Below are 19,589 nucleotides of genomic sequence, written 5' to 3'. Positions count from 1 at the left end.
TATCTTTATAAATGTTATTAAAATGTGAGATCATACTATAAATATTTTCATCTTAACACAAACGTTTTCATGTCACTGAACATTCATCCCTAATGCAGTCTTTAAAAAAACACCATGATTCCAAGCTCACATTGCCTTAACCATTCTAGATCAAGTTAATACTATCTTTAGCCTTAGCAGCTTACAGTAGCCTACTAAATATAGAGGATTTCACCCTTGCCCCATACAGAAACCAGGTTGATCCTTCTAATATATCAATAAAGTCATATCACTTCTTACTCTAAGAAAAACCTAAAATGTAGTCCCTCGCTATCCATCTTGCCCTGTGAGATCTGGCTTCTAGCTTCGTCTTGACTCTCATTTCCTATAGGTTTCACTGGCTATGTAGCCTGTTATCAGGATTATATGCTTAGCGCTACTGGAAAATATTTCTCCCAGATATTCATTTACACATGTTCTTTGTCCTTTTTTCACTTTACTCACATAATGGCTCATGCCTGTAATCTCAACCGTTTGGGAGGCGCAGGCAGGAGAATCACAATTTCAAAGCTAGCCTCAGGCAACTTAGTAAGACCCTATCTCAAAATAAAAATTTAAAAAGCCTGGGGATGTTGCTCAGTGGTTAAAACCCCCTCTGTGTTTAATCCCTGGTACCAAAAAGAAAAAAAAAAAGGTTATTTCTCATTCTAGAAATGCCACTCTCAAAAAAAATGACCTTTGTTACTACTCAGTTTTCAAAAATATAATTGTTATTATCTAACACTGTTATATATATATTTGATTCACCATTTAACACAATATATTTCTAACCTGGTATTTGTCTCCCTGAACTGTTACTTCTAACAATGCAGGGACTTTGGCTTATTTACCACTTTATAACTCTTGCTTAAAATAATACCTGGTGCAAGACAGGTACTCAATAAACATATCTTAATTAAAAGGGCATATGGATATATCATTTAATATTATATTAATAATTACTGTCTATTTAGATTGCTATAATTTTTTTTCTATTTTGAGCAAGTACACCACAAATTTTGTATTATACATATCATAAACAAGATTATTTGTTCCTAAGATTTAGGAGTCAGAAGATAAAATTTGTTTTGTTTTGTTTTTGATATGATTTGCCAAACTGCTCTCCATCAATAACTTGTTGCATTTATATTTCTCCTCAAACCAACTAGACACTTTCTCCTTAACTGGTACCCAATAATGCACATTTCCCCTTTTAAAGATTACCCTTTGAAATAGGTGAAAGACAATTGCTATTTAAATTTCTTTTTTAATTAATAAATGCCATTTTATTAATTTTCATATGAATATTATCCACTTACAATTATTATTCTTTAAAAATCTGTCTGTTCATATTCTTTGCCTAGATTTCTACTGATTTACTTTATTCACTAGTAAATACTCTACACTAAAAATAAGGACCTATTGTCTAAACCATGATTTGCCTTTCCATTTGGATAACTGTTTTCCTTTTTTCATTTGCTGAACAGACATTTAAATTTTATACAAATTAATTATACTCGTCCTCTGATTCCTTAAATGGTTTTTAACTTTGCTGTTAGTCTTACAAAGTTTCCAGTCCACTCTAAAAATATTCACCTGATATTTTCTTTCAGTATTTAATTTTTTAAAAAACAAAGAAAAAATACACGATTACAGAATGGAATTTGAGAGTGGGAACTTTGACTGCTTTTTAAAATTTTCTTCCTTAACTGGCTACCCAGAAGTTCTTCTTTTAATACTTCATCCTTTCTCTACTGATGCTGATGGGGATATGAAATTGTGAGCCGGCACCTTTTCATATTAAAAATACAAACACACATGCACACACGCAGAGCTTCCATACTTCTGCTTTTCCTTTAACAAAACAGTAAATTTAGGACCCAAGACAATCCCATCCTTGAGCCAATCATCCCTAAGGAGCAGAGAAATACTTTTTATTGTCATGTCTAGTAACTAATTTGGTATTCCTTGTCCAGTTATTTGGTATTAGTACTGGAGTAATACTGGATACAATTAAGAGAATCAACCCAACCTGGCCACCACAACAATTCACTCAAAAAGAAGTAGATTATCACTTTAATAAAGATTGAGAACAGTACGTCAGGGTTCTCTTCTGAAAGCCCTCGGAATTCTAAGCGTCGGGTGGGAAAGAAGAGACACAGGAAGAACCCATGCAAGACTCGGTCAGATCTAGGGAGAAACACTCTGCCCCAAGAGCCAATGGAGCTCATGAAAACAGGTAGTAGGGGACTCCACACAAGTCTTCCTCGTTCAGCTAGGGGTGGTCCTGATTTTGAATGATAATAGCTGGGATTTAAATACCCTGGGTGATTTAGATGCACAAGTAAAATAAACAGGAAAACTGTTTACAGTCGCTCTTCAGCCTTAGAAAGTAAAATACTTAATTCCTAAGTCCCGGAGGGCGGTTTGTTTTAGTGTGTGAGGGGGAGGGGGGTTCTCGATTTTCACTTGAACTTTCCTAACGCTCGTTCTGGTGGTCCAAAGCGATATTGTTTCACTGGGGAAACCCAAATCTTTCAACTGATTTTTTCCCAAAGCCAAAAAAGCGGTAGACAAAGCTAGTAGGAACGTACTAACAGCTTTAACTTATACCAGCCCCCTGGGGACTGGCGAGGTACCAGAAGTGTGAGAAAAGACATCCCGGGGATAGGTGCTTGCTAGACATTTCTGGCCAACAGCTAAGCGGGTTAGCTCTAAGGCGAGCGCAGTCTTCCCCCTCGAAGAAACATCTTTGACTTCCTCCCATCCAGGCCGCATCTTTTTGATACGGTCTTTAACTCCACGTGCAACCTCCTCCCAATAGAAGACAATTTTGAGGATCGGCTCGAGGTTGCTTCCGTGTTTCCCTAGCAACCGTGCTATAAAGATGGCAGGAAGAGCTATGATCACGTGCTCCAGGAACTTCCGTGTTCCCGTCGTGACTTCCGGTTGTCAGAATTCCCCCAGACGCAGCGGCTGCCGGGGAAGGGGAACTGAGCGGCCCGAGGTCGCCGTTGCCCCGGTGGTGGTGGGCTCCGGGGGGGCTCGCTTCATTCAGCCCCTGCTGCGATGCATCCGCGGCGCCCGGACGGATTCGATGGCCTGGGCTACCGGGGTGGTGGCCGGGACGAGCAGGGATTTGGTGGCGCTTTCCCTGCCAGGTCCTTCACCTCCGGGTCGGACCTAGGCCACTGGGTGACTACTCCCCCAGACATCCCCGGCAGCCGCAACCTGCACTGGGGAGAGAAAAGCCCGCCCTATGGCGTGCCCTCCGCCTCCACCCCGCACGAGGGCCCCGCGGAGGAACCCTTTCCCGGCGGCTGCAGTGCCAGCGTGCAGGGGCAAAGCACTGGTGAGGGGCGTCGCGCCGGAGGCCCGGGCGGGTGGATGGGTTGGCTGAGCGGTGCGAGAAGCCCGCAGACCCCGGAAACTGTGCAGAGGATCCCGCCCCGTGCCTTCTTGGCCTATCGCGCTGCACACCCTCTGCCCTCTTTTCGTCCTCTGTTCATGAAGTGAGCCTCCTCCCTCTTAACGCATTCGTTTTCTCCAGGATCACCTCCAAAAAAGACATCTGCCTTAGCTATAGGGTGCATAGTAGGAAATTTTAGGGGTTGTGCCAATGATCTGAATCAAGGAAGAAAGGAATTTGGTTATTTGTTGTTACTTAATTCACTTTGGCAGCTTTTATTATTTTTTTTTCTTGATTTAATCAATGGCTTTAATTGTAGCTTTGTGTTCCAGAAAGAGAAGCTTTTCACAATTGTCAAATTAGGGTTAAGGCTAGCTCTGCCACTCATAAACTGGACTTTTAATATCTGGAAGACTTAGCTTTTCTCATCTCTAAGACTTGTAGAATACCTGATAGGGTGTTTTACAAGTTTTGAGATGACTTGCATAAGGTCTAGCAGGATACGGAACACATAGTAGTTAATACAGTATTCATTTTCTTCCTTTACCCTTTTCATCATGGGAGATCTATTTGTTTTTCAGATCTCTAATATATAAATTTTCCTTCCTGTAATTTTCTTTTTTCCTGCTTTCTTGGTGTAAAAAATCCACTTAAGAGTTACAAACATTGATACAATTACATGATAAAACTTTGGAGTCAAAAGACATTTATTCTTTGCAGGAAGTAAAGTGAGAGGTAATTTTGACTGCAAAATTGCATGATCCAGATATTTTCAACATCCATTTTATTCATAAAATGTAAATATATTTCATTCCATTCACCTGGAATTATTAGGGTAATAGATTAATTACATTCTCACACATTAAAAATATTCTGCACATTAGCCTTATTCTAATTTCCTTGACTATTTTATTTGTTTTAACTGGAAAAAAATTGAATGATTATTTAATAAGCTAATGAAGATGTGATGAAAGATCAGTGACTATCCAGTGACATAAAATTTACTTTTTGACTCCTATCTAATTTTCTTTCCAATGTGTCCTGCTGGTTCCACAAAAATACTGCAAAGCTTTTGTAAGTTATAAATTAAGTAATTCAAAATCTATATATAATTGTTACAGTTATCTTTTTGGGTAGTAAAGTTTGTTTTATCTTTCCCAAAGTTATGTCTTGATGGCTAAAATAAGGAGAAGCTTGTTATCAAAAGTAGGGGTTTATTTTGCAGCTTTTACTGGAAGGTAAGTGTAATTTTATGAGAAGGATAGCCACCTGAAAAACGTACACAGTTATCAGCAGGTTTATACCTTCCTAACCCCTTCCAGAAAATGTGAGTGGCATTTTCTCTTAAAGGAAATATAGAGGATGCTTTATATACCTTAAAAGGGTAGAAGCTGAAATGAGGAAACCATCCTTAACATGGCAAAAGAAGTGTTTTTGACTAACTTTCAAGGTGATGCATTTCCCCAAGAATGAGGTTGTTTGTCCTTCTCACTTAAGGGAATAGGGTCAGCGTTGCTTCATTTGAAAGAGCAGAGTCTGGGAGGGGAAGAAAATTACTGTTTTTAAGTATTGTATTATAGCTGATATTAAATGTCAGGTCCTCTGGGTTTATGATAGTTTACCTTTATAAATTTTGTGTTCTTTAGGTAAAAGAAAAACTTTTTTCTTTTTTGACATATACATAGTAATGTTTCCAGCTGTGAACTTCTGGAGTAACATTACAGAAATGCCATTAGAAATAGCACATATGTACAGTTACTAACCTATCACAGAGAATGAATTAAACAGCTACTCTCAAACTAAAATTTTAGGTTACAGGAGAAGATAGCTGTATTTATCCATTTTGGTTACCTAAGTACTCTTTCAAATTGATAATTTTGAGATGCTTTGCTTGAAAAAAAAAATGGTCTAACAAAGTACTCTAGATCAGTAACAGTGAATAACTAATTTTTACATCTTGAGAAGTCAAGTTGTTTGTGTACGAGGACCATCCATAGAATGATATTTTAATTGATTGAAGTCAAAAGTTAAAACTGGTAGTCCATAGGTTCTATCTGCATTCAGTTTGACTTGTCCCAAACAATGTTTTAAACTTTTTCAAATAGTTGCCAGGGTAAATACTTACGATTTGGAAGATTTTTCTAAAATTGAAACTGTCTTTTTGAAAAAAATCACAACTCAGAAACTCTGGCCCCTCAATTGCATGTGGCAACATCATGTGGAGCTAAAAAATAATTGTACTGTACCTTTAAGGGGTCATGCCTTGCAACTTGCCACAAGCTCCAGCAGTTCTTCACTTACTCAATTTACCTCCCTGACTCCTATCAGAGTTTGAGTTTGAATAAATGAATAACATGTTAATACAGGAAAATATATTTGTTTTTATAGTAAATCTCAATATTGGTTATGAGTAATCTTATTCTTTTTATTTTAGAACAGTTGAATAGATTCGCTGGATTTGGTATTGGACTTGCAAGGTAATATTTTATAAGTTTTTAATTTATAATATTAAATGATTAGTATTTCTCCTTTATAGTTTCTCTTTAGAGCAGCAGATTAAATCTTCAGTAATATTTTGCAGAAAAAAATTTTATTTAAAATCTATAACTTGTTTTTTTCCCAGTAAGTATAGAAGCTAGTCAGTCGTTCAGTTTCTAAGTACAAAATAATTTTCTAATGAATATTTTAACAATTTTCATGGATCTATAAAAAGAATAGAATCAAATGTAAACTTAACTCCCACACCCTATCAACAAAAATATTTGTGCATTGAACTTTTTCTCTAAACATTTGAATGCTACCAAGGTGGCATAGAACCTAGGTTTTATCTATAGTCACCATTTGGGGGATCAGCTTTACATTTTATTTTTAATAATCATTTTATTTAAGGAAATTATCAGTCTCAATCATTGTGATTTTTAGTGAATACCAGTTTCATTAATACTGGATTTGCATTAGGCTTACATTTCTTGCCAGAATGACTTTCATTATTAAAAACATTTTAACCAAGAAAAAATACCTTATTGAATAATTGAACCTAAGGCTGTTAATGTCAGTATAAGTAAAATCTGTGTTTTTCATTCTTTTCCAGCCTTATTCTTTCTACTTAAAGTTTAGTACATATAAAATAGTGTTAATTCCACATGAAATTATGTTTGTTTGTGTGCATGTATGTATATGTGGGCTTAAACCCACTGGTATAATTATTTTGCAGGGAATATTTTCAGAAGAAATATTTGATACATAAAATACCAATTAAAATGGTCATTAAAATATTATAAATTAAATACCGAGTACGTTAAAATCAAAATCTTAGAATGAGATTCATGAAGAACAGATGGCTCTGCCGAAAGAACTGTTCATAAGATATTTTCTGAAAGAAATTGAAATTAAACAGTATGGCATTTTCCATGTCAAACATACAGAGATCTATTTTCATCTTCATACTAAAGATATTAATATTATGTACTATATCCCTTATTTAGCACTTTGCAGATCTGGTTTTCATTCATTATATTGAATTTTGTTATTGATAGAATCATTTGCAAATATATCTAGATATTTCTAAAATGCTTTAATTTTAAGAATCAAGAACATAAATAATGTATGATCCTGAAGGCAAGAATAATTTCACATATATGTATACTAAAAATATGTATAAATAAAATTTGTATGTAAACACATATGCATAAATTACTTTTATTTAGTCTCTTTACAGAAAATGTACTGGCCCATCCTTGCATTGTTCTACGCCGCCAATGTCAGGTAAATGTGATTTCCATGTCCTACTACTGAGACAATTCTAATCCTGATACAAAGTGCAGAATTCAGATAAATGACATGAAATCATGTAATATTCTGTGTAAAATGTTCCAAAATTTGTAAAGTAGCAGTTCTCAAAATATTTTTCTCAAAACCTCTTTTTTTAAATCTTAAAAAATTATTAAGAATCCTAAAGAACTTTGGTTTATGTGGGTTGTATTTGTCAATATTTACCATTTCAGAAATTAAATCTGGGAAAATTTTACTGTTCTTAATTCATCAAAATAATAAATTTAATCAATAGTATCATAAATGCTATATTTATGAAAAGTAATTATGTTTCTGAAAATGTCTTTAATGTCAGGCATAATAGGAGTTAGGTGATTTTCATCTTGTACCACAGTCAATCAGTTGCAATGGTCTGTTTTAAAATTAATAAGAAGATCCAACATTGTGCACACATATCATTAAAAACAGAGTGGTATTTTATATCCTGTACAGATAATCCTGGACGTTCTTTGAAATTAAATCAAAACTCATCAAGTGGTAGTTTCTTAAAGGTTTTTGCATTGTGAAATCTGAAACCACATAAACTTTATATACTTTGCGACATTAAAAAAAAATCCATTGATATATACTGCATCTTGATTGGTTATTTTTACTATGCATGATTTCATATCATCAAACATTGTTTATTTGAAAAATATTGAATCAGTTTTTTATATGCCTTGTAAATATTAGAACCTTTGATTATACAAAAGAAAAAGTCATCTTCTTTAAAAGTACTACTTATCAGAAAATCTTCACTTACTATATGCTTTTGTTTGTAGATACAGGTTTCCTAAAAATCTGATTTGCACTTGAAAACCTAAATTTATTGACAACAAATACTGTCATTTGGACTTTTTAAATCAGCAAGCTTATTTTATTCATTTTTAAGAACATATTTGTGCCAAGTATGAGTAACTATAGTCTGTCAATGAGGTTTTCAAGTAAAAATGCTTTTCCATGAAAAAAAATGGCTAGGTCAGCTTGCAGTTCTATCAGATAAGTGCTTTCCCTCATGACAACTATCTTACTTGTTTTATAATATAGTGTATTAATTGGAAAGATGTATACTCAGAGTGAAGATTTCATAATATTAATCTTATTTTTTTAATGTTTCATCTAGAATATTCTTAAGATTGCTTTTTTGCTTACTTTTGAGTATGTGGGGTGAAGAATCCAACAAGTACAAAAATATAATTTGATGCTTCTTCCTTGATTCATGCTCAAGAGCTTGCAGTTTTATCCACCAAAACTTTTGCACCATTAATGAAAATAAAATATTAATGCAGTGGAAAAGGCAAATCATTAAATTTTTGAACTAGATGATCCTCCGATAGGGTAATGGAGCCCTCAAGGACCAGTGGCTCACACCATGGCAGATGCTGGTATCATATAACTTACCTCCCGTACAATAGTTATCCCCATATTTGTTTGCTGGTATAATTCAAAACAATATAAATCATTACAAAATTAATGTTTATGCTTAGCACTGAAAAGTGTGTATAAAGAAATAACTATTTAAATAGCACTGACAGTATGTAACCTAGGACAGTATATTTCTGACATATGTATTTTACATTATGATAGTATTACATTGTGATCCCAGTATATGTTGTTTTGACCCCTTTATCTGATTTCATAGTTTATCCATCAGATTCAATTCTATAGTTTGAAAAATGATTGTATATAGTTCTAGTGAGTAAGGAAACAAGTGCCAAACAAGAACCCCATTATATAGTCTACCTTACTATGTATATTATGCATTTATCTTCATATTATATTTATATAATCATAGATATTGTTCTTATTGTAGGTTAAAGTTTGTTCAAAAGTCATTTTGCTTTTGTGTAATTTATGGTAACTTAGAATTTAACTTATGTTTATGCTGCAACTTTGTATTTTTCATGGCCTTGTTATTTCTTGACAACATGATAACAGAAAAAATAGTAGTATCTTTTTTACAGGTTAATTACCATGCTCGGCATTATCATCTCACACCGTTTACAATCATCAACATTATGTACAGCTTCAATAAAACTCAGGTGAGAATTAGTATATGGATACTATTAAAACTGTTTATAAGAGTTATTTGTATTTGGTAATTATTAATGTAAGAATAATTTTTAATATGTTAATGAAAGTAACTCTTATTAGAGTAAAACTGATATAGCTTAGTAATGTTGTCTTTTCGAATCTTCAAAATTTCAGTTAATTCAGCAGAAATACTGCTTAGCAGCAGATAAGTTAAGGTCTTTGCCATCAAGAGAATTATAATTTAGTCATGGAGACAAAAACACAAACAGAAGATTGTGACATAGTAAGAAGCAATATTAAAGCCAAGCATGGTGGAACATACCTGTAATCCTAGCTACTTGGGAGACTCAGGCAAGAGGATCACAAGTTTGAGGCCAGCCTCAGCAACTGACTAAGATTTTGCCTAAAAATAAAGGCTGGGGTGATAACTCAGTGATAAAGTGCTTGCCTAGCATGGGTGAGGCCCTGGGTTCCATCCTCAGCACCACATAAAAACAAATAAATAAAGGTTAAATTAAAAAAAAAAAGGACTGAGATAGAACATCTCTGGGTTCAATCCCCAGTACAACCAACCAACAGTGCCTCTAATACAAATATTAGATACAAATAGATGTATTGGAGATATAAAATGATATCAGAACATAAAAGAGAGGTGCCTTATCAGAAGTGGGATTAAACACAGGGGAGATGGCTTAGAAAAAGTTTGGAGAAAGGGTCTCAGAGTTGCGAACTTATTGTCAATAAGTCTACTTCTGAATGCAGAGGATAGAGAAAAGATTTTACAAGTAGATGTGCCAAGGAGAGGTTATAATATTTGGGAATGAATTTAATGCAATACAACATGAGTTTGGAACAGAGATCAGAGTAAGATGAAAAAATGCATATGGAAGTAGATGGGATCCAGATCATAGAAGGCCCAAGATGATTTACTTGATCTTAAAATCTGTTGGAATATTATTGAAGATTTTTTATTAGTAACCAAAGTATTTTGAACAAACTTGGGTTTTTGGCAGTATCCATCAAAATTTAAAATGTTCATGTTCTTTGTCTTAATAATTTAATTTCTAGAAACTTTATTCACATAAGTGTATATGGATACGTATAGAAAATGTATGTGTAAGGATGTCATTTTGCCTTTGCATATGGTAAGGTTGGAAATTATTCAATAGCCATTAATAGGTTACCAGTAAAATAATTATGTTTATCTGGTGAATCACCATCTAGCCTTTAAAAATAAGAAAGTAGCTTTGCACTGATACAGAATGATCTCTGGGTTATTTTTGGGGGGTTCAAGGTAGTTCTACCTATTAAAAATGAACAAGCTTTAGATAGGGCAAAAGGGAGGTGAGGGGGCATGGGAGTAGGACAGATGGTGGAATGAGATGGGCATCATTACCCTAAGTACATATATGAAGACATGAATGGTATGATCCTACTTTGTGTACAACCAGGGACATGAAAAATTGTGTTCTATATGGGTAATATGAATTGAATTGCATTCTGCTATCGTACATCACAAATTAGAATAAATAAAATTTTTAAAATGAACAAAATGAAAACATTTCTGTATTTGTACAAACACATAGAGATATAGTTGAATATGTATAAATAATATCTGGTAGATAAGTAATAAACTGCTGCTCAGGTACTAGGATGAAAAAGAAACAAAATTTTCTCTTGCAATCTTTTTAATTTTGCTGTGTCTATAACAACATTTATATAAATATGAAGAAAGGAATGTAACTGATGGCATTGTAAAAAGGGGCTGGACTAGAAGCAGTGAAAACTGTTATAGTCATTCATTTAAGTAATGGTTTAAGGGTGGAGAAAAGAGCATGCATGAATTTGTAAGAGTAGAATTTACAGAACTTGGCTTATTAGATAAAATAGTGAGAAGAGTGTTATCTGGATAATTATTGAACACTAGGATGATGAAGCTACCATCTAAGGGAGAGGAGAACAGCACAGAAAGAGTGGTATGAATGGATACAATCCAGTTTGTAGTTTTATATATTTTGAGTTACCTATGAGTCATCCAATTGGTAGGACTAGTAGGGACTTGAATATATGGATATTAGAGATATATAATCAATTAATTGATCATAATTGAGTATTTAATTAATTGGAGTGTTCATCTTGGCCTAAACATAGACCATGTAAACATTAAAATAATGTTTGAAATTGTTTGAATGATGGAAATTAAATTATAGTTCTCTAATATTTCTAGTAGAATAATACCTATCTAGAAAATATCAGTAAAAGTTTAGTATCAAGTTTGTTAAAGACCTTTTGTGTTTCGTGTTTAAGCATTAACAGAAATAACAATAAATTTTGTTCATTTTAGGGACCAAGAGCCCTATGGAAAGGAATGGGAAGTACGTTTATTGTACAGGGAGTCACACTTGGAGCAGAAGGCATAATTAGTGAATTTACACCTTTGCCAAGGTACCTTTTTTTGGCATTTTCTCAATATTTGTTTCATATTACATTTTAATTAAGTATAAAACTTCTGAAAGTACTTTGATCTGAAAACTTATGTGAAGTAACTGAGAATCAGACAATAAAATTGTATTATTAATCATATCTTTTTTCATTAGTTTGTCATAAAAAAAAAGTTCTTCTTGTTTTAATATCTCTTAAGATATATCTCCCAGCTCTTTCTTTTTTTGGGGGGTGGGAATGGGTACTAGGGATTGAATTCAGAAGCATATGCCCACTAAACCACACCCCCCAGCCCTGTTTTGTATTTTATTTAGAGACAGGGTCTCACTGAGTTACTTAGTACCTCGCCATTGCTGAGGCTGGCTTTGAACTCGATATCCTCCTGCCTCAACCTCCATAGCCACTGGTATTATAGGTGTGTACCACCACACTCATCTCTTCTAGCTCTTTCTGCTGTGTATCAGCAACTAACTGCCAACTAAGGGACAATATGAATATGAAAGCAATTCCCATTCTCAAAATAGCAAGTTTAGTTGGATTGGAGTACATTGTGTGATTCATGCTATAATTAAACCCCTTTCAGAGACTAAGGGATATTTTACTTGGAATTACTGGCAAGGATTTCAAAAAAATAACTGGAATCTTATTTAGATCTTGAATTTTGACTTGGCAGAAAAGGAGGTAATTCCAAGAAAAGGTGACCATATGCCCAGAGCTATAGAGGTTAGATAGCTGGGCAGTAGAAAAATGACCTGTGCTTGGAGTATTGGGTGTGTTTGCGGTGGAATATTAAGAAAGGAAACTGTGGTGCTAGATTAAAGTGTGATTATATCCTTGTAATATTTTATTCTCTATGTGATTGGGAATCTAAGAATTTATTTTTTAATACATGTGTTATAATAAAAGCTATTTTCAAGTGATAGTATAAAAAATGACTAATACAGAGAGACTTGTGCAGAACTATTTTAATAATGTAGGCCAGACTGAGGTGGTTCTGAACTGTGGAACAAAACAGAAAGCAATGAGTTAAATGGACATTTCTGAAGTTTAATTGATGATAATTAATGTTAGATTGAGAATGGCGGTATGAGAGAGTAAATCATCAGCAGTGATTGAGATGTCTATATTGGCAGTGTTAACTAAGATGGGAAAATTCATTAAGAAGAATAAACTGGAGTGTGAAAGTAGATATGAAATTTAATTTTGAATAAACAAAGTTTGAGATTCTTTCAAAACATCTGGGGAACATATCTAATATGTGATTGCCTGTGGATAAGAATTGTACAGAAAATTTGAAGTGATGACATAACTTCAAGAGTGTGGCATAAAAATAGCATTGGAAACATTAGAATGGGTGTGGTTTACCTGAGGTGAATTAGGGTGTAAGTCACCTAAATTGTAGACTAAATGACATTAAGTAGACCAAAGACAGAATCTCAAGTAATTTATGTGTGTGTAAATGTGTATTATGCTCATGTGTGTGGTTGTATGTGATGAAAGATAATAGAGGATTAAAGAAATTAGGGACATGTGCGGTGTCTCTTTATGAAACCAGTTCCGAGATTATTGGTGAAAGAAAGATAAGCATTGGAGTTATGGTAAAAAAAAGAAAAAAAAAAAGCATGAGAATAGTAATGTGCAGTTGAACATTCTCAGTAATGGGTAACCAGGGAATCTTATGAAGAATATATGAGAGGAATGTCAACAGATGATGTTTGAAATCATAAATTTGTTAGGTGCATACTCATACAGAACACCTCTAATGCTACATCAGTCCATCCTTGGCATTAAAGGTTTCAAAAGGCTCATTAATCCAAAGTTAGCCCTTAGGTTAAATTTTTTGGATTGTCAAGAATGTAAGGCAATTTAATGCATAGCCACTAGTATATCACAGACTTTGGATTTAATCTTTGTAGGAAAGGAAATGATAGAAACTGATATCAGGCTTTTTCCCAGTGTGATTACTTTCAGTGAACATCATAATCTTGAAGTTCTTTAATACAGCTTTGCTAAAAGGTTAGGGACAAAACAAAGATTAAAAAGGTTAGAAAGATTTGGCCACCTAAAGGTTTTCTTGTCTCATACTTAAAAGACTGAGTGTCTGCTCTTGACTAACCATGTTCACCTTAATTGCTTTTTATATCACAAGATGAGTTCAGAAGTAAGTTCTTGTAGGCAAATATTCTTGAGGTTCTCTCATAGACACAAAATTTAACAAAACACAGGAAGTTCAACTTAGTAAAGTAGGGAAATCAGCCTTTGCAGTCAGAGAGCTATTGGTTCGGGTCCTGGCAGCCTCACATTTTACTTCTAAGACCTTAGGCAAGTAATGCTGCTTCTCTAAAGCTGAGGTGAAAAGTCACACTGACTTCAGGTTAAAGGGAAGGAAAAAGAGAAATGGAAATGGGGAAGCATAGAATTTTATAAAATTTTGTCATTTTTCCTAGTCAGTAAATATATAGACCTGTCAGTTGTATGAGAATGTATTTTCATCATTTTGAATCTTACTAAAGAAGACATGAAAAGTTACCTTTCATGTATGGTTCTACCTAGAAATTTTGTTGAAAATTCCACTATTAATTCATTTATTTATTTATCTAATAATTCTTTTTTTTTAAACATTTTTGAGAGAGAGAGAGAGAGAGAGAGAGAGAAGTTTTTTAATATTTATTTTTTAGTATCGGCAGACACAACATCTTTGTTTGTATGTGGTGCTGAGGATCGAACCCGGGCCGCACGCATGCCAGGCGAGTGCGCTACCGCTTGAGCCACATCTCCAGCCCCTATTTACCTCATAATTCTTAGTGCCTACTATGTGCCAAGTTCTGTTCTAGAAATCAGATTGACAATGAGGAGAAGAAACCAAAGGTACCTTTTACTGAACTCAGTATCCAGTATAAGAACATGTATTAAGTAAAATGGTCACACTAATCAAATAAATTATTATAAATTGAAATGTGTTCTCTGGAGGAAAGAAGGTGTGGGTCTGTGAGAATAGGTTAGAAACAGCTTTACATTTATGAAGAACTTTGAATGTGTGTAGGAGAGACAGACCAGTTTGTCTAAAAATGTTGTGGCAGTGAGAAGCATGGAGAATTCAGGTAATTGAGAGAAGATTCATGTGGCTGGAGGTCAAAGGGTAAGGTAGAGACTGGTGTGAGAGAACACTGCAGAAGTAGGTGGGAGCCAGAACATGCATGGCTTTGTAAGTGACTTTAAGAATACTGAAGAGTTGGGCTGGGGTTTTGGCTCAGTAGTAGAGCGCTTGCCTAGCACATGAGAGGCCCTGGGTTTGATCCTCAGCACCACATAAAAATAAATAAGTAAAGGTATTGTGTCCAACTACAACTAAAAAATAAATGTTTTAAAATAAATAGATAATAAAACTACTAAAAGAGTAAGGTCAGTGACTTCAGATTTATGTTTTCAAAGAATCATCAGAGCTGTAGACTATAAGATTGTAGAAGGACCAAAGTGAATAAAAGGATACATTTTAGTATGCTATAACAGTAATCAAGGTGATGAATTATATTATCTAAGACCAGGTTAGTATTTTTTGAGATGGACATTGAGTGGACAGTTTTGAAAGATACTCAGGTAAAATTGATGGACCTTGTTGATGGTTGAAGAATGGTTGATGAAAGAAAAGGCAATATTAAGGATATCTTCTAGAATTTTGGTTTGCATAACCAACTGGATGTCATGAGAGAAACTATTTTCTGAAGTGTGTAAACATTTTTTATTTCTCCTCTTCCTCCTTACAGGCTTGATCTTTATTGGGGAAAAGCAGGGTTGTGACAAAAACAGTCAGCAAAGCAAATAACTTAGAGCAATTAACAGAAGTTACCACATGAGAAGGATGAGCTATGAGTCTCCTAGACTGAGGTTTCTTAAATATACATGGTTATTAGAACAGATGTGACAGTAGGAATTCACTAGTTTTTAGGGTCTCTTTTTCTTTAAATACTGTTTATGGTCACATCACAGAGAAAACAGATCTCTAGTACATACAAAGTCACCAAGTTTATAGTTCCTTGGTAGCATTACTTTTTTTTAAGACAATTAACCTAGGATCATCAGTGATCTCTTTATCTACTACCAGACCCCTCTCAATCTTCCTGGAACCTCCCCTAGTTGGAATGAGTAGTTAGACTGTATGTTTTTCTGTTCTAAAGGATCATTCATTTTATTTACATACGTTTTTCTCTTATAATTAACATGAGATGGGAAGATTCTGTAACCAGGTTTACCTGTATAAGTCAGTTTCTCACAAATCACAAGTCAAACTCCAACTTTGATTCATCTCACATTTGTGGTTGCAAACATAAACATCTTGCAGCTTACTCCCGATAATTCCTCTGAATTCACTTTTTAAATATGAAGTCTTCCTTAAATTCAGTTGATTCCTTTCTGATTAATGGTTCTCAAGTAGGAACACTAAGAGTATAAATCTGAAAGAAAAATTTAAATATGATTTTGCTCAAGTTCAGTTCATTTTTAGGTCCAGGTAGAATTTTCAGTAGGCAGTGTTAATAAGGCTGGCATACAGTGGTGAAGTTGTAACTGAAGGTAAATAAATTTGGTAGCCTTTGAAGCTATAATCTTGGGGAGAGTGCCTAGTACAACAAATGGAGTGAGAAAAACAGAGGGCATGACCCTTTAGGAACTCCAGTAATAGGTGGCTGTGTTAAGAAAGATATCCTTTAAAGAGAAAAAGGGATAGAAACCAAATGATGACAGGCAAAGAGTGCTTCAAAGATAACAGAGGAACATGTGTACCTCATCACTTCTGAAATGTCATATTAAGGTACAGACTTAAACAATCATTAGATTTAGTGCCTCGAAGGTTATTGAACCTTGACAAGAACTGCTTTTGTAAGATAACAGGGTAGAAACTAATTTGGAGTGGTTTTTAAAGGTGAGTGTGAAGTTAGGTAGGACAAAGAAATAACAAATTTAGAAAGTGAAGAGATGAAAAGAGATAATTGGAAGATGAGGGGTTTGGATTGGATTGAAGAAACACTTTGTTTTCTTTTGAAGAGAACAGGTATTTATTTAACCATATAAAAATTAAAGTATACTCAATACATATATATATATATATATATATAGAGAGAGAGAGAGAGAGAGAGAGAGAGAGAGAGAGAGATAAAGTAACTAGTCTAATAAATTTTAATTTGATGCCCATTTGCAAGGGCAGATTTTGTGTGAAAATAGTAAGTTAACATATACATGTTTTGCAATAATGAAATTTAAAAGGCTTAATGTAAATAAAATGAATGATCCTTTAGGATAGAACAGCACATAGTCTAACTTCTCATTCCAACTAGGGGAAGGTTCCCTGAGGATTAAGAAGGGTCTGGTAGTAGATAAAGAGATCATTGATGATCCTAGATAATTGTCTTTAAAAAGTAATGCTACTGAGGAACTATAAGCTTAGTGACTTTGTATATACTAGAGATCTGTTTTTCTCTGTAATGTGGTCATAAAGTTTTTTGTTTACCCTTTTGCCTAAAACACTTAAATATGCTAATTTAAATTTCTAGATCAATAAGTTTTATCCATTTTATAAACTAATAGGAAACATATAAGGAAGAGTCTCAGTTTTTTTTTTCTTTTAATATTGGGTCCTAAATATCCTGTTCCTCTCATTTACTTTAATAATCTTAAGAACAGTAATAATTACATTGTATTTAAAATAAATAGTCCAGTCTTTACAGAGACAAAGTCACAGATCTATCTGTACACGGTGTTTATGAGTTTCATACCTAAAATCAACATTATAATAAATAACCTGTGGTAATACTTTGAGTCCATAACAGTAACAACAGCATCAAGATGGTTTATAGAGCAAGGAGCATATTTTGTTTTGTAGTAATAAAGTAATTGTCAGTAAATTGGGAGGCCTAATCCAGGTTTTATATTTTGTAACTTAATCATTGAATATTCTTTTAGCTATGTTTCCTATGTTTTTCAGGGCAAATAAGTATCGCAGTATTGATTTGATCAGTGTTTGATCCAGAGGTTTCTCTGAGGTTTTAGAAATTACTGTTGGTTATCTTGTTGTCTAAAAGTCTCTGCAGACATTCTAGTCTCAGAAAATTGTGAAAAAGTGTGGTACTACTCATGCTGTAATTGTACTGCTTGTTTTTAGAGCACTTACCTTTTTAATAAGTGCTTACCTTTTTAATTTGTCTTTTTAATATGTTTATTCCTTTCCCTCCATACATTTTTTCTCTTTATCCATTTCAAATAGAAGGTATTTTTCTAGATTCTTGATGGTCATGGTAGAATGATACCAGTTCCTTGTAGCAGCAAGTCTCATCTATATACTTCTTTCTATCATTTATTCTCCCCCTCATCTATTTTTCTGTTCTTCCCTTTTGTATCTTCTCTATCTGAATTTTCTGTTTTTCTGTTATCTTATTTACCTTCTCACTTATTCTCTGTGATTTCTCTCCTTTTTTACCTTTCTTTTAATAGAACTTTCACCCATTTTCCCCTTCTGTTCTATTCTAATTTAGCTTTCTTTTCTTTCTCCCTACTCCCCTCTGGTTTCCAGAGGTATCCAGAATAGCAGGAAGCACCATAGTCCTAGATATCGGTTCCAGATCTGACATATGACCAATCTCTTGTGATCGTGTCTTTAATTTTTCTAATCAGTAAAATAGATGGAACCATATGTGTCTGCTTACCTCACTGGATTCCTCCTATGTGAAGTGAGATGAGAGGAAGTTGAGGCACACAGTACAGACTTATCATGTCATAGAGACTAGGGTTTAGAAGCTAGTTCCATACTAACCAATTGCTAAGTTATAAACCCTCTCTGATTCTGTTTCCTCATATAGTCAATGGAGATAATAGTGAGGATTAGAAAGGATTCATGCAGAGCACTTTGTGTAGCACCTAACATAGTAGGTGTGCAAAAAGATAGTGGAACCTAGTAATAGTCACAAAACTAATGTCATTGTAATAATAGAAATTAGGTGCTGTGCAGAATGTCATGTGTCATCCTGCATTAGTTACTTTTATTTCTTTTTAAAATTTATTTCCTTCCTTTTTCTGTTCCTTGTTTCCCTTCCCATTCCTCATATACTGTCTTTTATAAAACCTATCATTTTCATTTTTTCTTCAGTTTCTCAATATATGTTCATTTTGGTAGCCAGTTATCCCTTTTCTCCTCTGTCAGCACATACAAAAACACTTTGCATGTTTTCTCTTTTTGAACCACCACAATTATTTTAAGTCTTTTTCAGAAAGAAAAATCTTATTAGGATATATTTCTTTTACAGATTAAAAAAATTAGAAATTAATTGCCTTTTGAAAATTAAGCTAAATCAAATATTGTAAAAACACGGCTTTTGTTTTATTTAAATTTATTTTTACTTTTTAGGGAGATTTCACATAAATGGAATCCCAAACAAATAGGTGAACACCTTCTACTGAAATCGTAAGTATTGAAAATGGAATTTTTCTTGAAAATTTCCATTAATGTTTATAGTGTTAGAACTAAAAGATATTTTTAATAAATGTAGTAGAGGAAATTGGAGAATTGGAATCTTTATGGGAGTAGATCATCAAAGAACAAGTAATATTGAGTTTAGGAATAAAATCTTGATGTACATGTGATCTTTAATAAAATAGTACTTACTAATTTGCCAGGCTAGAATCACAGCCTAATTTTTCTCTTGTTCCTAGGAAGTTAGCAAAGACCTTTAATTTGTTTAACCCAAATTTGTAAGAAAAATATTACAGGTTGAGCATCCCTAATTAAAATATCTGAAGTCTGAAATGCTTCATTATCTGAAATTTTTGAGCACCAGTATGACACCCCAAATGTCATGAATTATTCTACACCTGATCTCATGTGACAGCT

General features: G+C 33.9%; 1 protein-coding gene across 1 annotated transcript in view; it reads left to right on the top strand.

Annotated features, from left to right (window-relative positions):
• The first annotated feature begins 3,030 nt into the window (after nt 1-3,030).
• The window catches only part of SLC25A46 (solute carrier family 25 member 46), a 43,198-nt gene continuing 26,639 nt past the window's right edge, over nt 3,031-19,589 (top strand). Inside the window, exons 1-6 of the mRNA XM_081281378.1 lie at nt 3,031-3,370; nt 5,862-5,904; nt 7,135-7,192; nt 9,202-9,279; nt 11,616-11,716; nt 19,107-19,163. Of these exons, the coding sequence (XP_081137504.1) occupies nt 3,088-3,370; nt 5,862-5,904; nt 7,135-7,192; nt 9,202-9,279; nt 11,616-11,716; nt 19,107-19,163 (620 nt within the window). The 5' untranslated portion in view covers nt 3,031-3,087. The remainder of the gene's footprint in view (nt 3,371-5,861; nt 5,905-7,134; nt 7,193-9,201; nt 9,280-11,615; nt 11,717-19,106; nt 19,164-19,589) is intronic.

Source organism: Spermophilus citellus (genome assembly GCF_964194105.1).
Source record: "Spermophilus citellus genome assembly, chromosome: 1".
NCBI classification, from domain to species: Eukaryota; Metazoa; Chordata; class Mammalia; order Rodentia; family Sciuridae; genus Spermophilus; species Spermophilus citellus.
The sequence above is the reverse complement of the archived record's forward strand: the minus strand, read 5'-3'. Positions and strand labels throughout refer to the sequence as shown.